Here is a 14,381-nt window from a genome sequence, read left to right on the forward strand (position 1 = left end):
TAGTAGTTTCATTTGAGGGATCATCATCCCAAATGGCTGCTATAAGCAGGGAGCTTGTATTAATATTACACTCTGCCCCTATTCCTTTTATTCAGGAGTCTTGTCCATCTTTTCAGGTGTCCTCAGTCTTTGCATCTTGGAGTGAATGTGGTACAATGGAGTATGTTAGACTCAGTCCCATAAAGGGTTAACTGTAATAGTCTGTGATGTCAGAGAAGGAAGTGACTTTCTCATGTGATGTGAGATTCTGGGACAATCTGAAGTGAAAGGAAAGCAAGTATGGTCAGAAGCTTGTAAGAATGTTCTCCTTAATCTGTGAATATGTGAAAATAAATGTTAGCGTCTTTATAGCTAGCAGTCTTCAGAATTCACTGAAACTGCTCCAGCCCAACAGCACAATCATATAGTGCACAGTTTGTCTTTGATGATGTGGAACTGGAGCATGTTCTTTGTAACAAGCTGAACATTCCCTGGAATGTCGGACTGGCTGGTTAATGTACACTGTGCAGCTGAACATTCCCAGTAATGTCGGACTGGCTGGTTAATGTACACTGTGCAGCTGAACAGTCCCTGTAATGTCAGACTGGCTGGTTAATGGACACTGTGCAGCTGAACAGTCCCTGTAATGTCAGACTGGCTGGTTAATGTACACTGTGCAGCTGAACAGTCCCTGTAATGTCAGACTGGCTGGTTAATGTATACTGTGCAGCTGAACATTCCCTGTAATGTCAGACTGGCTGGTTAATGTACACTGTGCAGCTGAACATTTCCTGTAATGTCGGACTGGCTGGCTAATGTACACTGTGCAGCTGAACATTCCCTGTAATGTCGGACTGGCTGGTTAATCTACACTGTGCAGCTGAACAGTCCCTGTAATGTCGGACTGACTATTTTTTGGAAAAATATACTTTATTCATAAAATATCTGGAACAACATTTCAAACCACTTCAAAATCACCATCACAAAGGTACAATCAGATTCAGCTTTTACAACATGTATCACCAGGTGCATAAGTACAAACAATGAATATTACAATCATTTGCAGACATTCATTTGAGCTGTACAGCCCGAGGGGATTTAAACATTTCCCAGTCCCTCGGTGCCCTGGCAGAAAGGTCTTAGACAGTGACCCTTCCCCATTGCGCCTTTGCGGCAGCTGCCCCAAGCTTTAGTGCGTCCCTCAGCACGTAGTCCTGGACTTTGGAATGTGCCAGTCTGCAACACTCGGTCGGGGACAACTCTTTGCGCTGGAAGACCAACAAGTTTCGGGCAGACCAAAGAGCGTCTTTCACCGAGTTGATGATCCTCCAGCTGCAGTTGATGTTTGTCTCGGTGTGTGTCCCTGGGAACAGCCCATAGAGCACAGAGTCCTGTGTCACAGAACTGCTCAGGACGAACCTCGACAGCAACCACTGCATCTCTCTCCAGACCTTCTTTGCAAAGGCACAATCTACAAGGAGGTGAACAACGGTCTCTTCCCCACCACAGCCACCTCGAGGGCAATGTGCAGAGTGGGTGAGACTCCTGGCGTGTAGGAAGGATCTGACGGGGAGGGCCTTTCTCACCACCAGCCAAGTCACGTCTTGGTGCTTGTTGGAAAGTTCTGGCGTTGAGGCATTCTGCCAAATAACAGTCTGCTCGGGAAACCATCCCACAGGGTCCACCCTCTCCTTTTCCCGCAGGGCCTCCAAGACGTTACGTGCCGACCACTGCCTGATGGATTTGTGGTCATAGGTGTTTCTCTGCATAAATTTTTCCACCAGGGACAGGTGGTACGGCACGGTCCAACTACTTGGAGCGTTCCGCGGCAGCGTGGCCAGACCCATCCTTCGCAACACCGGGGACAGGTAGAACCTCAGCACGTAGTGACACTTGGTGTTTGCGTACTGACGGTCTACGCACCGCTTGATGCAGCCACACACAAAGTTGACCATCAGTATGAGGGCGATGTTAGGCACGTTTTTTCCCCCTTTATCTAGAGGCTTGTACATCGCGTCCTTGCAGACACGATCCATTTTCGACCTCCAGATAAAGTTAAAGGTGGCTCGGGTGATCGCCATCGTGCAGGTGTCTGGAATGGGCCAGACCTGTGCCACGTACAGCAACAGCGAGAGTGCCTCACACCTGATGACCAGGTCCTTACCCGCAATGGAGAGGGAGCGTCGCTCCCACATGCCCAGTTTTCATTTCACCATAGACACTCGTACCTTCCAGTTTCTAACGCATGCCCCGGTCCCTCCGAACCATATCCCCAGCACCTTCAAGCTGTCAGCCCTGACGGTGTAGGGGACAAAGGATCGGTCAGCCCAGTTCCCAAAGAACATGGCCACGCTCTTCCCACGATTTACCTTGGCTTCCGAGGCCAGTTCGAACTGGTCGCAGATGTGGATCAGTCTGCGCACCGACAGCGGATCCGAGCAGAAGACGGCGACATCGTCCATGTACAGGGAGGCTTTGATCTGAGTGCCTCCACTGCCTGGGATCATCACTCCTCTTATGCCCGGATCCTTCCTGATGGACTCGGCAAAGGGTTCTATGCAACACACAAACAGGACAGGGGAGAGAGGACAGCCCTGCCTGACTCCAGATTTAATCGGAAAACGATCTGTTTCCCACCCATTGATTGAGACTGCGCTACTGATGTTAGTGTAGAGCAGTTGGATCCAATTTCAAATTCCCTCCCCAAACTACAGTTTGGAGAGCACATCCACCATGTAGGTGTGCGATATTCTGTCAAAGGCCTTCTCCTGATCCAAGACCTCCGTGATAGAGGACAGGAAGGACTGGGAGGCCGTGCTGTCTGTGGGCTTCACGTCATACAATCTGGCATAAAAGGATTTGCTGATCCTCAAAATGTCGGACTGTGATGACTTTACTGAGCCGTCTTCTTCCTTCAGGCTGCTGATCACAGAGCTCTCTCTGTGTACCTTTTGGAAGAAGAAACGTGAGCACGTCTCATCCTGCTCCACGGAGCGGACTCTGGAACGGAAGATGATCTTGGAGGCCTCCGAGGCAAAGAGCGAGGCTTGCTGGCTCTTCACCTCTTGGAGTTCCTCCTTGACATCGACCCCCATCGACTGCAGCCGGAGCAGATTCTGCATGTTTTTCTGGAGTCGAGACATTTCTCTCTGTTCCTTTCTAGCTTTCTGGGTGCCTTTGAGGATGAAAAACCTCTTGATGTTTCCCTTGATCACTTCCCACCAGTGTGTCAGGGACTCAAAGAGGGGTTTCACGGTTCTCCAACCTTTGAAAACCCTCTTGAGCTCCTCAATGTTCTCTGGGGTCAGCAGTTGCACGTTTAGCTTCCATGCCCCCCTGCCCACCCTCTGGTCTTCCTTTAAGTGGCAGTCAGCCAGTAGGAGGCAGTGGTCAGAGAAGAACACTGGCTTGACATCGGTGGATCTGACTGCGAACGCTCGGGACACAAACAGCAAATATATCCTGGAACGGATGGACCCGTCTGGCCGCGACCAGGTGTACCTACGCTGCGCTCCGTCTGCAGGGTTGCTGAAGACGTTGTGCAGCTTGGCATCCTTAACTGTTTCCATCAGGGATCTGGACGTAGCGTCCAATCTGCTGTCGGCCCTGCTGGATCGTCCAGCCGCATCGATGATGCAGTTGAAGTCACCGCCCAGAATGACCGGCCTGGAGGTCGCCAGCAGCAGTGGGACTTGCTGAAAAACCTCCAGCCGCTCGGCCTTTTGTGCCGGGGTGTACACGTTAATTAACCGGAGTGGAGCATTCTTGTACATGACGTCTGCTACGAGGAGGCGCCCGCCCACCACCTCCTTAACCTCGGAGACGGTGAAGTTGCCTCCCCGCAGCAGAATACCCAGGCCGGAGGAACGAGAGTCGTTTCCTCCCGACCAGCTGCTACTTCCCCCTGCTGATTTTCCACTGCTTCCTCCTCCTCCATTGATTTGCTCTCCTGAGGAGTGGGAGGTTCAGGGGGCAGTGCTGTTGATCGGCTGTCTGTTGCCTCAATCTTTTCCTCCACCTTGTCTCTCTGTGTGTCCTCCTTTGTCCCGTTGTTCTCACTGGGGGCCATGGTGGTTGGAGTGTTGCAAGTGTCCTTGGTAGTAGTGACATGAAGCATTTCCCTGCTTCCCCCTCGTTGGCTTTGGCTGCCCGTGCATAAGTGAGGCAGCATTTGGGGCAGGTCCTGTAGAGTTGAGCTGCCTCGCCACACAGGTTGCAGCATTTAGTCTGTTTGCAGTCCTTTGTCTGGTGCCCTTCCTGTTTGCAGTTCTTGCAGAGGGAGGCGCTGCAGTTGGCCGCTGCATGAGCAGACTTGCCACATGAGCAACAAAGTTTGGGTTGCCCAGCGTAGACAAGGTAACCACGGCTTCCCCCGATAGCAAATCTGGAAGGAGGGTGGAAGGTGGCTCCCTGACCATCGGTCTTGAGCGTGACCTTAAACTGGCGTTTGCCTGTCCAGATCCCCAAATCGTCTCTAACCTCGGTGCAGCTCCCCACCTTGTCGAAGTACCTGGTGAGGAAGGTGAGCACGTCGATGACAGGGACGTGGGGGTTGTAGAGATGCACCGTCACCACACGGTCCCGTTGCAACGGCAGAGCAAAGAGCGGCTCCACCGTCAGGATCTTCATCTCCGGCTGGTCTCTCTTCTCCTCAAACACCTTCAGGAACTTGACGCAGGCAGCAACATTCCTGAAGCTCACGTCGAAATATCCAGCGCTGGGGAAGTGCTGCAGGGAGTAGATCTCCGCAGCTTCAAATCCACACGCCTTCAACAGGATCCTCCTGGCGAAGAAGGCCCGATCCATAGGTGCTCCTCCTTCGCTGTCCTTCACCGTGACTCAGACGGTGTTTGATACCCCATGGTATGGGGTTCGATTGGTTATAGCATTTGCTTCACGACCTTGCCCTGGCAGAACCACGATCATGGTCTCTCCCCTGCCAGGTAAGTAAGGGTTATGTTGGGCACGTTTTTCCCCCCTCATCTAGAGGCTTGTACATCGCGTCCCTGTGAACATGATCCATTTTGTAGTGCATTTCCACAGCACATCACTTCAGATTCAGGCTAGTGGTGAAAATCTGAAGAGTTTCATGCATTGCTAATTACAGAGACGCCTAATAGGTCACAATGTTCTGTAACTGCTCCCAGACATGCTACACCACAACGTAGCAATTTAAAGCCTTTTATTCTGCACTGGTAAACTGAAAGGAAGCAGAAATATCCAGATGCCAACTATGGTACATGGCCAATAAGACGTAAAGCTCCATCAAGCACTCACTTTGATTAGACAAGTACAAGAGGGCAAGAGAACAGGCTGCACTCCATTAGCTGCACTGTTCACTTCTGAACATTTAATTCAGTGTCTTAATTAGTTTCATTCATATTCAGGTATCACAGTTTAAGCAACTCCCTCTGTGCACTACAGAAAACTCCAGATTAAGCGTTCTGTTACCCTACATGGTGTAAGAAATCTAAAGCCTCTCTCTGCAATCCTACCCCCAAAAAAATGATCTGTACACGCAACACGCCTACCTTCAACTTTCATCCCCTTCCTGTTTTAGATAAAATTCAAAACAACCTGACCACGTGTTAAATCCTGCCAGGATTGGGTGCTGAGTGGTTACTCTCCCCATTGGGTAACCATGTGATCCTGCTGGCTTCTGCAGCTAATGCTCGTTTAACCAAAGTGGAGCCAGCCAAGGGGGCCACGTGCGCGAGAGACTGAGCGAAGGGGGAGTGTGGACCTGCCATGGTGCATTCCACAAAGCAGCGGGGAGTGACGTCACAGGACAGCAAGGCACTTCCTTAAACTCGGAGTCAGGAAACGACCAATTTCAATCGGGGTGCGTGCAACAGTCACAATAATAATCCAAGCATTGGCACAGAGCAGGTCTAGAGGCATTCATTAAAGTTAATGACTTAAACATTTTACTCAATAGATTGTAAAAGAGGTAATCGAGGATTTTTTCTTCAGTCATGGATGGGCAGCTGAGAGCTGCTGCTTACAATCCCTGCGCGGTGTGGGAACTTCAGGACATGATTCTTGGGGGGGCCACGGGTGGAGGAGGAGTTCCAGCTGCTTGAGCTCGAGCCCAGGTTTTCCAAGCTTGAGGGGCTGCAGTCACTGCGGAGCATGAGGGAGGATGAGAATTCCCAGGATCATACGTTCCAGGAGGTGATCACGACACAGGCAGTGAGAGATCAGGACTGGAGACGGGCGGCCATCAGGAAGAGGCAGGAAGTGGAGACTTCGGGGTGTGCGCCGCTCTCAAACTGGGACTTGGGATTGGAGACTGCTGGGAGTGACGATACCTTAAAGAGGTGCAGTCAGATCATGGCACCAGAGGGCAAGGGACAGCAAAGTGTAGAAATGCAGTTGTCATAGGAGATTCTATAGTTAGGGGGACAGACCAGGTTTCGTCATCATGAGTTCCACATGCTGTGCCGTCTCCCTGGTGCCAGGGAAAAGTACATCACAGAGAGGAGACAGAACACTCTGCAAAGGGAAGGGAGGGAGTCACAAGTTGTGGCACATATCAGTGTCACCAAGTAGAGGGGGCAGATATTGAGGTTCTATGGTCAGATTTTCAGAAGCTAGGGAAGATGTTGGAAAGTATGACCCTGAGGGTACCATCACAGAATTAATCTCTGGATTGCTCCCAGTGCCAGGCGCTGGTGACAGTAGAGATAGGAAGATAGGGAGGATCAGTACGTGGCTTGAAGCATGGTGCAGGAGGGACGGCTTGGGACATTGGGACCGGTACTGGGGCAGGAGGAACCTAGTCAAAAAGGGACAGGTGCACCTCAACAGGACTGGGACCATTGCCCTGATGGGAAGTTCACTCGTGTGGTTGGGGAGGATTTAAACTAAATTGGCAGGTGGATGGGCACCAGCGTATAGAAACAGAAAAGATGAATAAGGTGCATAAATGGAGTGTTGGACTGTACCAGAGAATGGGGTATTTCCCTATTAGGAGAGCACGATGAAGCAGGAATACAAAGACAGGTTTGCGATGCATGTATGTAAATGCACAAAGTTGAGATATTTTGGTGAATAAGGTTGGTGAGCTACAAGCACAAACAGCCGTGTAGGAATATGATGTAGTGGCAACAAGAGAAACATGGCTCAAAAATGCTGAGGACTGGGCACTCAATATACATGGATATAAAATGCTCAGGAAAGACAGGGAAGGAAAACAAGGGAGGTGGAGTGGCAGTACTGATTATGGAAGACATTGTAGAATTAGAAAGAAAGGATATCCTTCACAGGGCAAGGGCAGAACCGATTTGATTCAAGTTGAGAAGCAACAAGGGTACAGATCACGCTACTGGGGCTATTCTGAAGGCGCCCAAAAAGAGAGAGAGATAGAGGATTAAATCTGCAGGGAAATCACAGAGATATACATGAACTATCGTGTAGTGATACTAGGGAGCTTCAATTACCCAAATATCAACTGGGATAATGCTGGAGTAAAGGGTAAAGAGGGGAAGGAATTTCTGACATGTGAACAGGAGAACTTCCTTGGCCAGTATGTTCTTGGCCTGACCAGGATGGTTGCAGGGGAGGCGATGGCGCAGTGGTATAGTCGTCGGACTAACAATCCGGAGACCCAGGTCAGTGCTCTGGGGACCCAGGTTCGAATCCCGCCACAGCATACGGGATTCAATAAAAATGTCTAACGATGACCATCAAACCCATCTGATTCACTAATCATCGCCCTCCCTTAGCTTAGTTGAACACCACTTGGAGGAAGCACTGAGGGCGGCATGGGCCAGAATGTACTCTGGGTGGGGGAATTCAATTTCCATTACCAAGTGTGGCTGACCAAGCCTTAAAGGACATGGGTGCTAGACTGCGTCTTCTGCAGGTGGTGAAGGAACCAACAAGAGGGAAAAACATACTTGATCTCATCCTCACCAACCTGCCTGCCGCAGATGCATCTGTCCATGACAGTGTCGGTAGGAGTGACTACTGCACAGTCGACGTCCCATCTCCATCATGTTGTGTGGCACTGTCACTGTGCTAAATGGGATAGGTTTCGAACAGATCTAGCTGGGCATCCATGAGAGGCTGTGGGCTATCAGCAGCAACAGAATTGTACTCAACCACAATCCATAACCTCATTGCTTGACATATCCCCCACTCTACCATTGCCATCAAGAACATCATTCAATGAAGAGTGCAGGAGGGCATGCCAGGAGCAGCAACAGGCAGACCTAAAAATGAGGTGTTGACCTGGTGAAGCTATAACACAGGACTACCTGCATGCCAAGCAGCAAGTGATAGCTAAATGATCCCATAACCAACAGATCTAAGCTCTGCAGGCCTGCCACAACCAGAATGATGGGGGACAATTAAACAACTCACTGGAGGCAGCAGCTCCACAAATATCCCATCCTCAATGATGGGGGAGCTCAGTCACACCAGTGCGAAAGATAAGCTTGTGGCCGTCAGCCAGAACTGCCGAGTGGATGGTCCATCTCGGCCTCCTCCAGAGGTCCCCAGCATCACAGATGCCAGTCTTCAGCCAATTTGAATCACTCCATATGATATCAAGAAATGGCTGAAGGCACTGGATACTGCAAAGACTATGGGCCCTGACAATATTTCAGCAATAGTACTGAAGACGTGTGCTCCAGAACTTGCCGCACCCCTAGCCAAGCTTTTCCAGTACAGCTACAACACCGGCATCTAACCGGCTATGTGGAAAATTGCCCAGGTATGGCCTGTACACAAAAAGCAGGACAAAGCCAACCCGGCCAATTATCGCCCCATCAGTCTACTCTCCATCATCAGTAAAGTAATGAAAGGGGTCATCAAAAGTGCAATCAAGCGGCACTTGTTTAACAATAACCTGCTCACTGACACCACTCAGCTCCTGACCTCATTACAGCCTTGGTTCAAACATGGACAAAAGAGCTGAACTCCCGAGGTGAGGTGAGAGTGACTGCCCTTGACATCAAGGCCACATTTGACCGAGTGTGGCATCAAGGAGCACTAGCAAAACTCGAGTCAGTGGGAATCAGGGGAAAACTCTCCACTGGTTGGAGTCATACCTAGCATAAAGGAAGATGGTTGAGGTTGTTGGAGGTCAATCATCTCAGCTCCAGGACATCACTGCAGGAGTTCCTCAGGGTAGTGTCCTCAGCCCAACCATGTTCAGCTACTTTATCAATGATCTTCCTTCCATCATAAGATCAGAAGTGGGGATATTCGCTGAAGATTGCACAATGTTCAGCACCATTCGTGACTCCTCAGATACTGAAGCACTCCATGTCCAAATGCAGCAAGACCTGAACAATATCCAGGCTTGGGTTGACAAGTGGCAAGTAACATTTGTGCCACACAAGTGCCAGGAAATGACCATCTCCAACGAGAGAGAGTCTAACCATCACCCCTTGATGTTCAATGGCATTACCATCACTGAATCCCCCAATTTCAACATCCTGGGGGGGGTTACCATTGACCAGAAACTGAACTGTTCTAGCCATATAAATACTGTGGCTACAAGAGCAGGTTAGAGGCTAGGAATCCTGCAGTGAGTAACTCACCTCATGACTCCTCAAAGCCTGTTCACCATCCACAGGGCACAAGTCAGGAGTGTGATGGAATACTCCCCACTTGCCTGGATGAGTGCAAGCTGCAAAACACTCGAGAAGCTTGACACCATCCAGGACAAAGCATCCTGCTTGATTGGCACCATATCCACAAACATTCACTCCGTCCACCACGACACACAGTAGCGCCACTGCGTACCATCTACAAGATACACTGCAGGAATTCACCAAGGCTCCTTAGACAGTACCTTCCAAGCTCACAATCACTGCCGTCTAGAAGGACAAGGGCAGCAGATAGATGGGAACACCATCACCTGGAAGTTCCCCTCCAAGTCACTCACTATCCTGACTTGGAAATATATCGCCGTTCCTTCACTGTCGCTGGGACAAAATCCTGGAACTCCCTCCCTAACAGCACTGTGGGTGTACCTACACCACATGGACTGCAGCAGTTCAAGAAGGCAGCTCACTACCACCTTCTCAAGGGCAACTAGGGATAGGCAATAAATGCTGGCCCAGCTAGCGAAGCCCACATCCCGTGAATTAATTTTTTAAAAAAAATCTGGTGCTGGGAAACGAGGCAGGCCAAGTGGACTAAATGTCTCTGGGGGAACACTTGAGCAAGAGTGATCATCATATCGTAAGATTTAGACTAGTAATGCAAAAGACCAAGAAGCAATGTAAGGTAGAACATCTAAATTGAAAGAGGCTATTTTCAATGGGATCAGAAGGGATTCAGCCAAGGCAAAATGGAACCAAAGAAAGACAGAAAGAACTGTAACAGAACGATGGGTGATCTTTCAGCAAGAGATGCTTCAGGCACAGACTTTGTACATTCCAACAGGAGGGAAAGGCACAGGAACCAAAACCCAGGCTCCTTGGAAGACAAGAGATATAGAGAAAACGAAGAAACAAAAAAGGAAGGAGGGTGTATGATGCATGTCAAGTGAATTCTTCAAGCAAGAAACAGATCAAATACAATAGGTTAAGGGGAAGTGAAGAGGAAAATATGACTGACAAAGAGAGAGTATGAGAACAGAACGGCAGTCAACGTAAAAGGAACCCAAAAATCTTCCAGTAGCACATAAATAGTCACCGGGTAGGAGATGGAGTGGGTCCGAAAGGCACTAAGGGTGATGTATGCTCAGAGGCACAGGGTAAGGCTAGAATACTTAATGAGTACTTTGCATTAGTGTTTATGAAAGAAGAGGAAGCTGACAAAATATTGGTAGAGGTAACGAATGGGGTGAAAATTGAGAGACAGGAGGTATCGCATAGGCTGACTACATTTTGAGTCGATAAGTCATCTGATCTGGACGGCTTGCACCCCAGGTTGCTAAAGGAAGTGGAGGTGGAGATAGAGAAAGGGCTTGCCATAATTTTCCAATCATCCCTTAATATGGGTGAGGTGCCAGAGAATTGGAGTGTGGCAAATGTGACACCCTTAGTGGAGAAAGGCAAGGTCAGTCCTGACAACTGCAGGCCAGTCAATTCAACATCAGTTATGAGGAGGGTTTTAGTGACTGAAGGCACTTGGAGATGTTTGGGTTAATTAAGTTCCAGCACAGATTTGCAAAAGGCAGATTGTGCTCGACAAACTAACGGAATTCTTTGAAGTAACAGAGATGGTTGATGAAGGGAATGCAATGGTTTGTCAGCTATATGGGTTTTAAGAAAACCTTTGACAAAAGTACCAGATAAAAGACTGGTTAACAAAATTGTGATGCATGGAATAAGAGGGTCAGTGTCTAATTGGATAAAAAGTGTCTTAAGGTCAGAAAAAACTGATCCTTATTAGCTGATAGTGCAAGGACTAGGGGGCACAGGTTTAAGGTTTTGGCTAAGATATGCGGGGAAACGAGAGGAAGAGCTTTTGTACACAGTGAGTGGTCATGACCTAGAAAACTCTGCTCACAAGTGTGGTTAAAACAGGGACAATGAACTATTTCAAAAAGGAAATTGGACGAGCATTTGAAGGAAAAAAACTTGCAGGGTTTGGGGAATAGAGCGGGGGAATGGGACTGAGTGCTCCACGGACAGTCAGCATAGACTAGATGGGCCAAATTAACTCCTCCTGTGCCATAAATTGACTCTATGGCTCTTGTAAATAACTGGGAGTTATCAATTCAGTCTTGTAATCCTACCCTGCTGCGGGCTTGAAAGGATAAATTTGTTAGGAAGAAAACAGAAGTCAATTGCCCCGTACATCCATTCTGTGGTGCACCGCATTACAGTAATTTTACATCTAATCTCATTTAGGAGTTCAGATTTCTAACATAGCTTGCAATCACTTCCAGGCATTCATTATTCATTATTTACTCCTACTAAACATTGGCAAGACTGAAGCCATTGTTTCTGGTCCATGCTCCAAACTCCATCCCTCACCCTGGCAACAGTCTCAGAATAAGCCAGTCTTGTTCACAGCTTTGGTGTCACATGCAGTGAACTTCCAGCCTCTCATTCCTGCATCACTAAGACCACCTATCTCCACCTCTGCAACATTGCCCGACTTCACCCCCAACTCAGCTCATCTGCTTTGGAAAGCCTCATTGATGCCTTCACTAACTCTAGAATTGACTATCCCAACCCACTCCTGGCTGCTCTCCCACGTTCCACCCACCGTAAACTTGAGGTCATCTAAAATTCTGCTGCCTGCCTCTCAACTCACGCCAAGTCCCGTTTCCCTATCACCCCTGTCCTCGCTGACCTGAACCTTGACTGTAAAATTCTCACCCTTCGTGGTCTCGTCCCTCTCTACCTCTGCAATGTCTTCCAACCCCACAGCCCTCAGATATCTGTCTTCATCTAATTCCCTTGTGCGTTCCTGATTTTAATGCTCTGCCGTTGGTGGCCAGACCTTCAGTTGCCTCAGCTCCAAGTTCTGGAATTCCCTCTTTACACTTCGCTGCTTCTGAACTTGGCTTTCCTCCTTTAAAATGCTACTTGAAAAATACCTCCAAGCTTTTGTGAGTGAGCAAGGATTGCTCAGTTTACTCCAAGTGTTTCTCTCTCAATTCTCTCGAATGCAACGCCTGGCTTTGTAGGAATCAGCTGGTTACCTGTATTAAGTACTCAAACTGGTAGATGCAGAGTCCCAGCTCTGCCATACTGGGTTTGAAGAGCTCCCGCAATCGATATTCTTGCATCAAACGCACAAACACACAAAAGGCTTCTTCCTCGGGCATCTATAAAAGGAAAGAGAAATTTGCTGCAGGCGAGGCACCGGGAAAACGTGCAAACAATTTCATTTCTGCACAGGCTCAAATTAAACCATAAGGCTATTGGCTAAAGAGCAGCGATTATTGAGGAAGATTTCATTGTCAAAGAAGCAAATACAGAAGGTGTAAAAGAAGCTTCCAGCTCTTTACACAATCCCTTGGAAGAGCTGTGGGAAATAGTTATGGCGAGAATAAAATGTGGGTTTTAAATTCTTCCCCTGAGGCTATTCTGTTACTCTATTTGAAATGGGATTACTAGGTCTACAAGATTGCTATAACATTTAACAGAATAAACACCTGGAGCACTCACAGGGCTCCTAGAATGAGATTTTTAAAAGATCCACATAAAACTGGTTGTTACATCCTGACAATGTCAATGAATAAATATTCAACTACTCTTTGACAGCATTTCAGTTTTATGATGGTGTAGTTCAGGCAGCATCTTTCACAGGATGCCTGCTGTGAATAATAATGCCCTAAAATTAGGCTGACTACCTGGCAAGTTTCTGATTGTTTGTTTAATCTCAATGGGCTAGATGGATTACACACTCTACACACTGCTTTCATACAGGAGCATCAGTCAAGGCCTGTTCACTGGGTTAATACTGCACAAAGCAAGTTCCATCCTGTGTGCAGAACACCTGGTTATGTGAATCACAGAGCAGAAAAGACCCTTCGGCCCATCGAGTCTGCACCAACACATGAGAAACACCTGACCTTTCTACCTAATCGCATTTACCAGCACTTGGCCCATAGCCATGAATGTTATGACATGCCAAGTGCTCATCCAGGTACTTTTTAAAGGATGTGAGGCAACCCACCTCCACCACCCTCCCAGGCAGTGCATTCCAGACCGTCACCACCCTCTGGGTAAAACATTTTTCCTCACATCCCCCCAAACCTCCTGCCCCTCACCTTGAACTTATGTCCCCTCGTAACTGACCCTTCAACTAAGGGGAACAGCTGCTCCCTATCCACCCTGTCCATGCCTCTCATAATCTTATACACCTCGATCAGGTCACCCCTCAGTCTTCTCTGTTCCAACGAAAACAACCCAAGTCTATCCAACCTCTCTTCATAACTTAAATGTTTCATCCCAGGCAACATCCTGGTGAATCACCTCTGTACCCCCTCCAGTGAAATCACATCCTTCCTATAATGTGGCGACCAGAACTGCACACAGCACTCCAGCTGTGGCCTCACCAAGGCTCTATACAACTCCAACATGACCTCCTTACTTTTGTAATCTATGCCTCAATTGATAAAGGCAGGTGTCCCATATACCTTTTTCACCACCCCACTAACATGCCCCTCTGCCTTCAGAGATCTATGGACACACACGGCAAGGTCCCTTTGTTCCTCAGAACTTCCTAGTGTCATGCCGTTCATTGAATACTTCCTTGTCAAATTACTCCTTCCAAAGTGTATCACCTCACACTTTTCAGGGTTAAATTCCATCTGCCACTTACCTGCCCATTTGACCATCCCATCTGTATCTTCCTGTAGCCCAAGACACTCAACCTCACCGTTAACCACCCGGCCAATCTTTGTGTTATCCGCAAACCTACTAATCCTACCTCCCACATAGTCATCTATGTCATTTATATAAATGACAAATAATAGGGTG

The 14,381-nt window shown here is 48.4% G+C and overlaps 1 protein-coding gene across 1 annotated transcript in view; it reads right to left on the minus strand.

The window, feature by feature from the left end:
* The window catches only part of LOC144668726 (EVI5-like protein), a 436,360-nt gene that overhangs the window by 8,426 nt on the left and 413,553 nt on the right, over positions 1-14,381 (minus strand). Inside the window, exon 7 of the mRNA XM_078531055.1 lies at positions 12,596-12,721. Within this exon, the coding sequence (XP_078387181.1) occupies positions 12,596-12,721 (126 nt within the window). The remainder of the gene's footprint in view (positions 1-12,595; positions 12,722-14,381) is intronic.

The sequence above is a fragment of the Cetorhinus maximus genome, chromosome 28 (genome assembly GCF_964194155.1).
Source record: "Cetorhinus maximus chromosome 28, sCetMax3.hap1.1, whole genome shotgun sequence".
Taxonomy (NCBI): domain Eukaryota; kingdom Metazoa; phylum Chordata; class Chondrichthyes; order Lamniformes; family Cetorhinidae; genus Cetorhinus; species Cetorhinus maximus.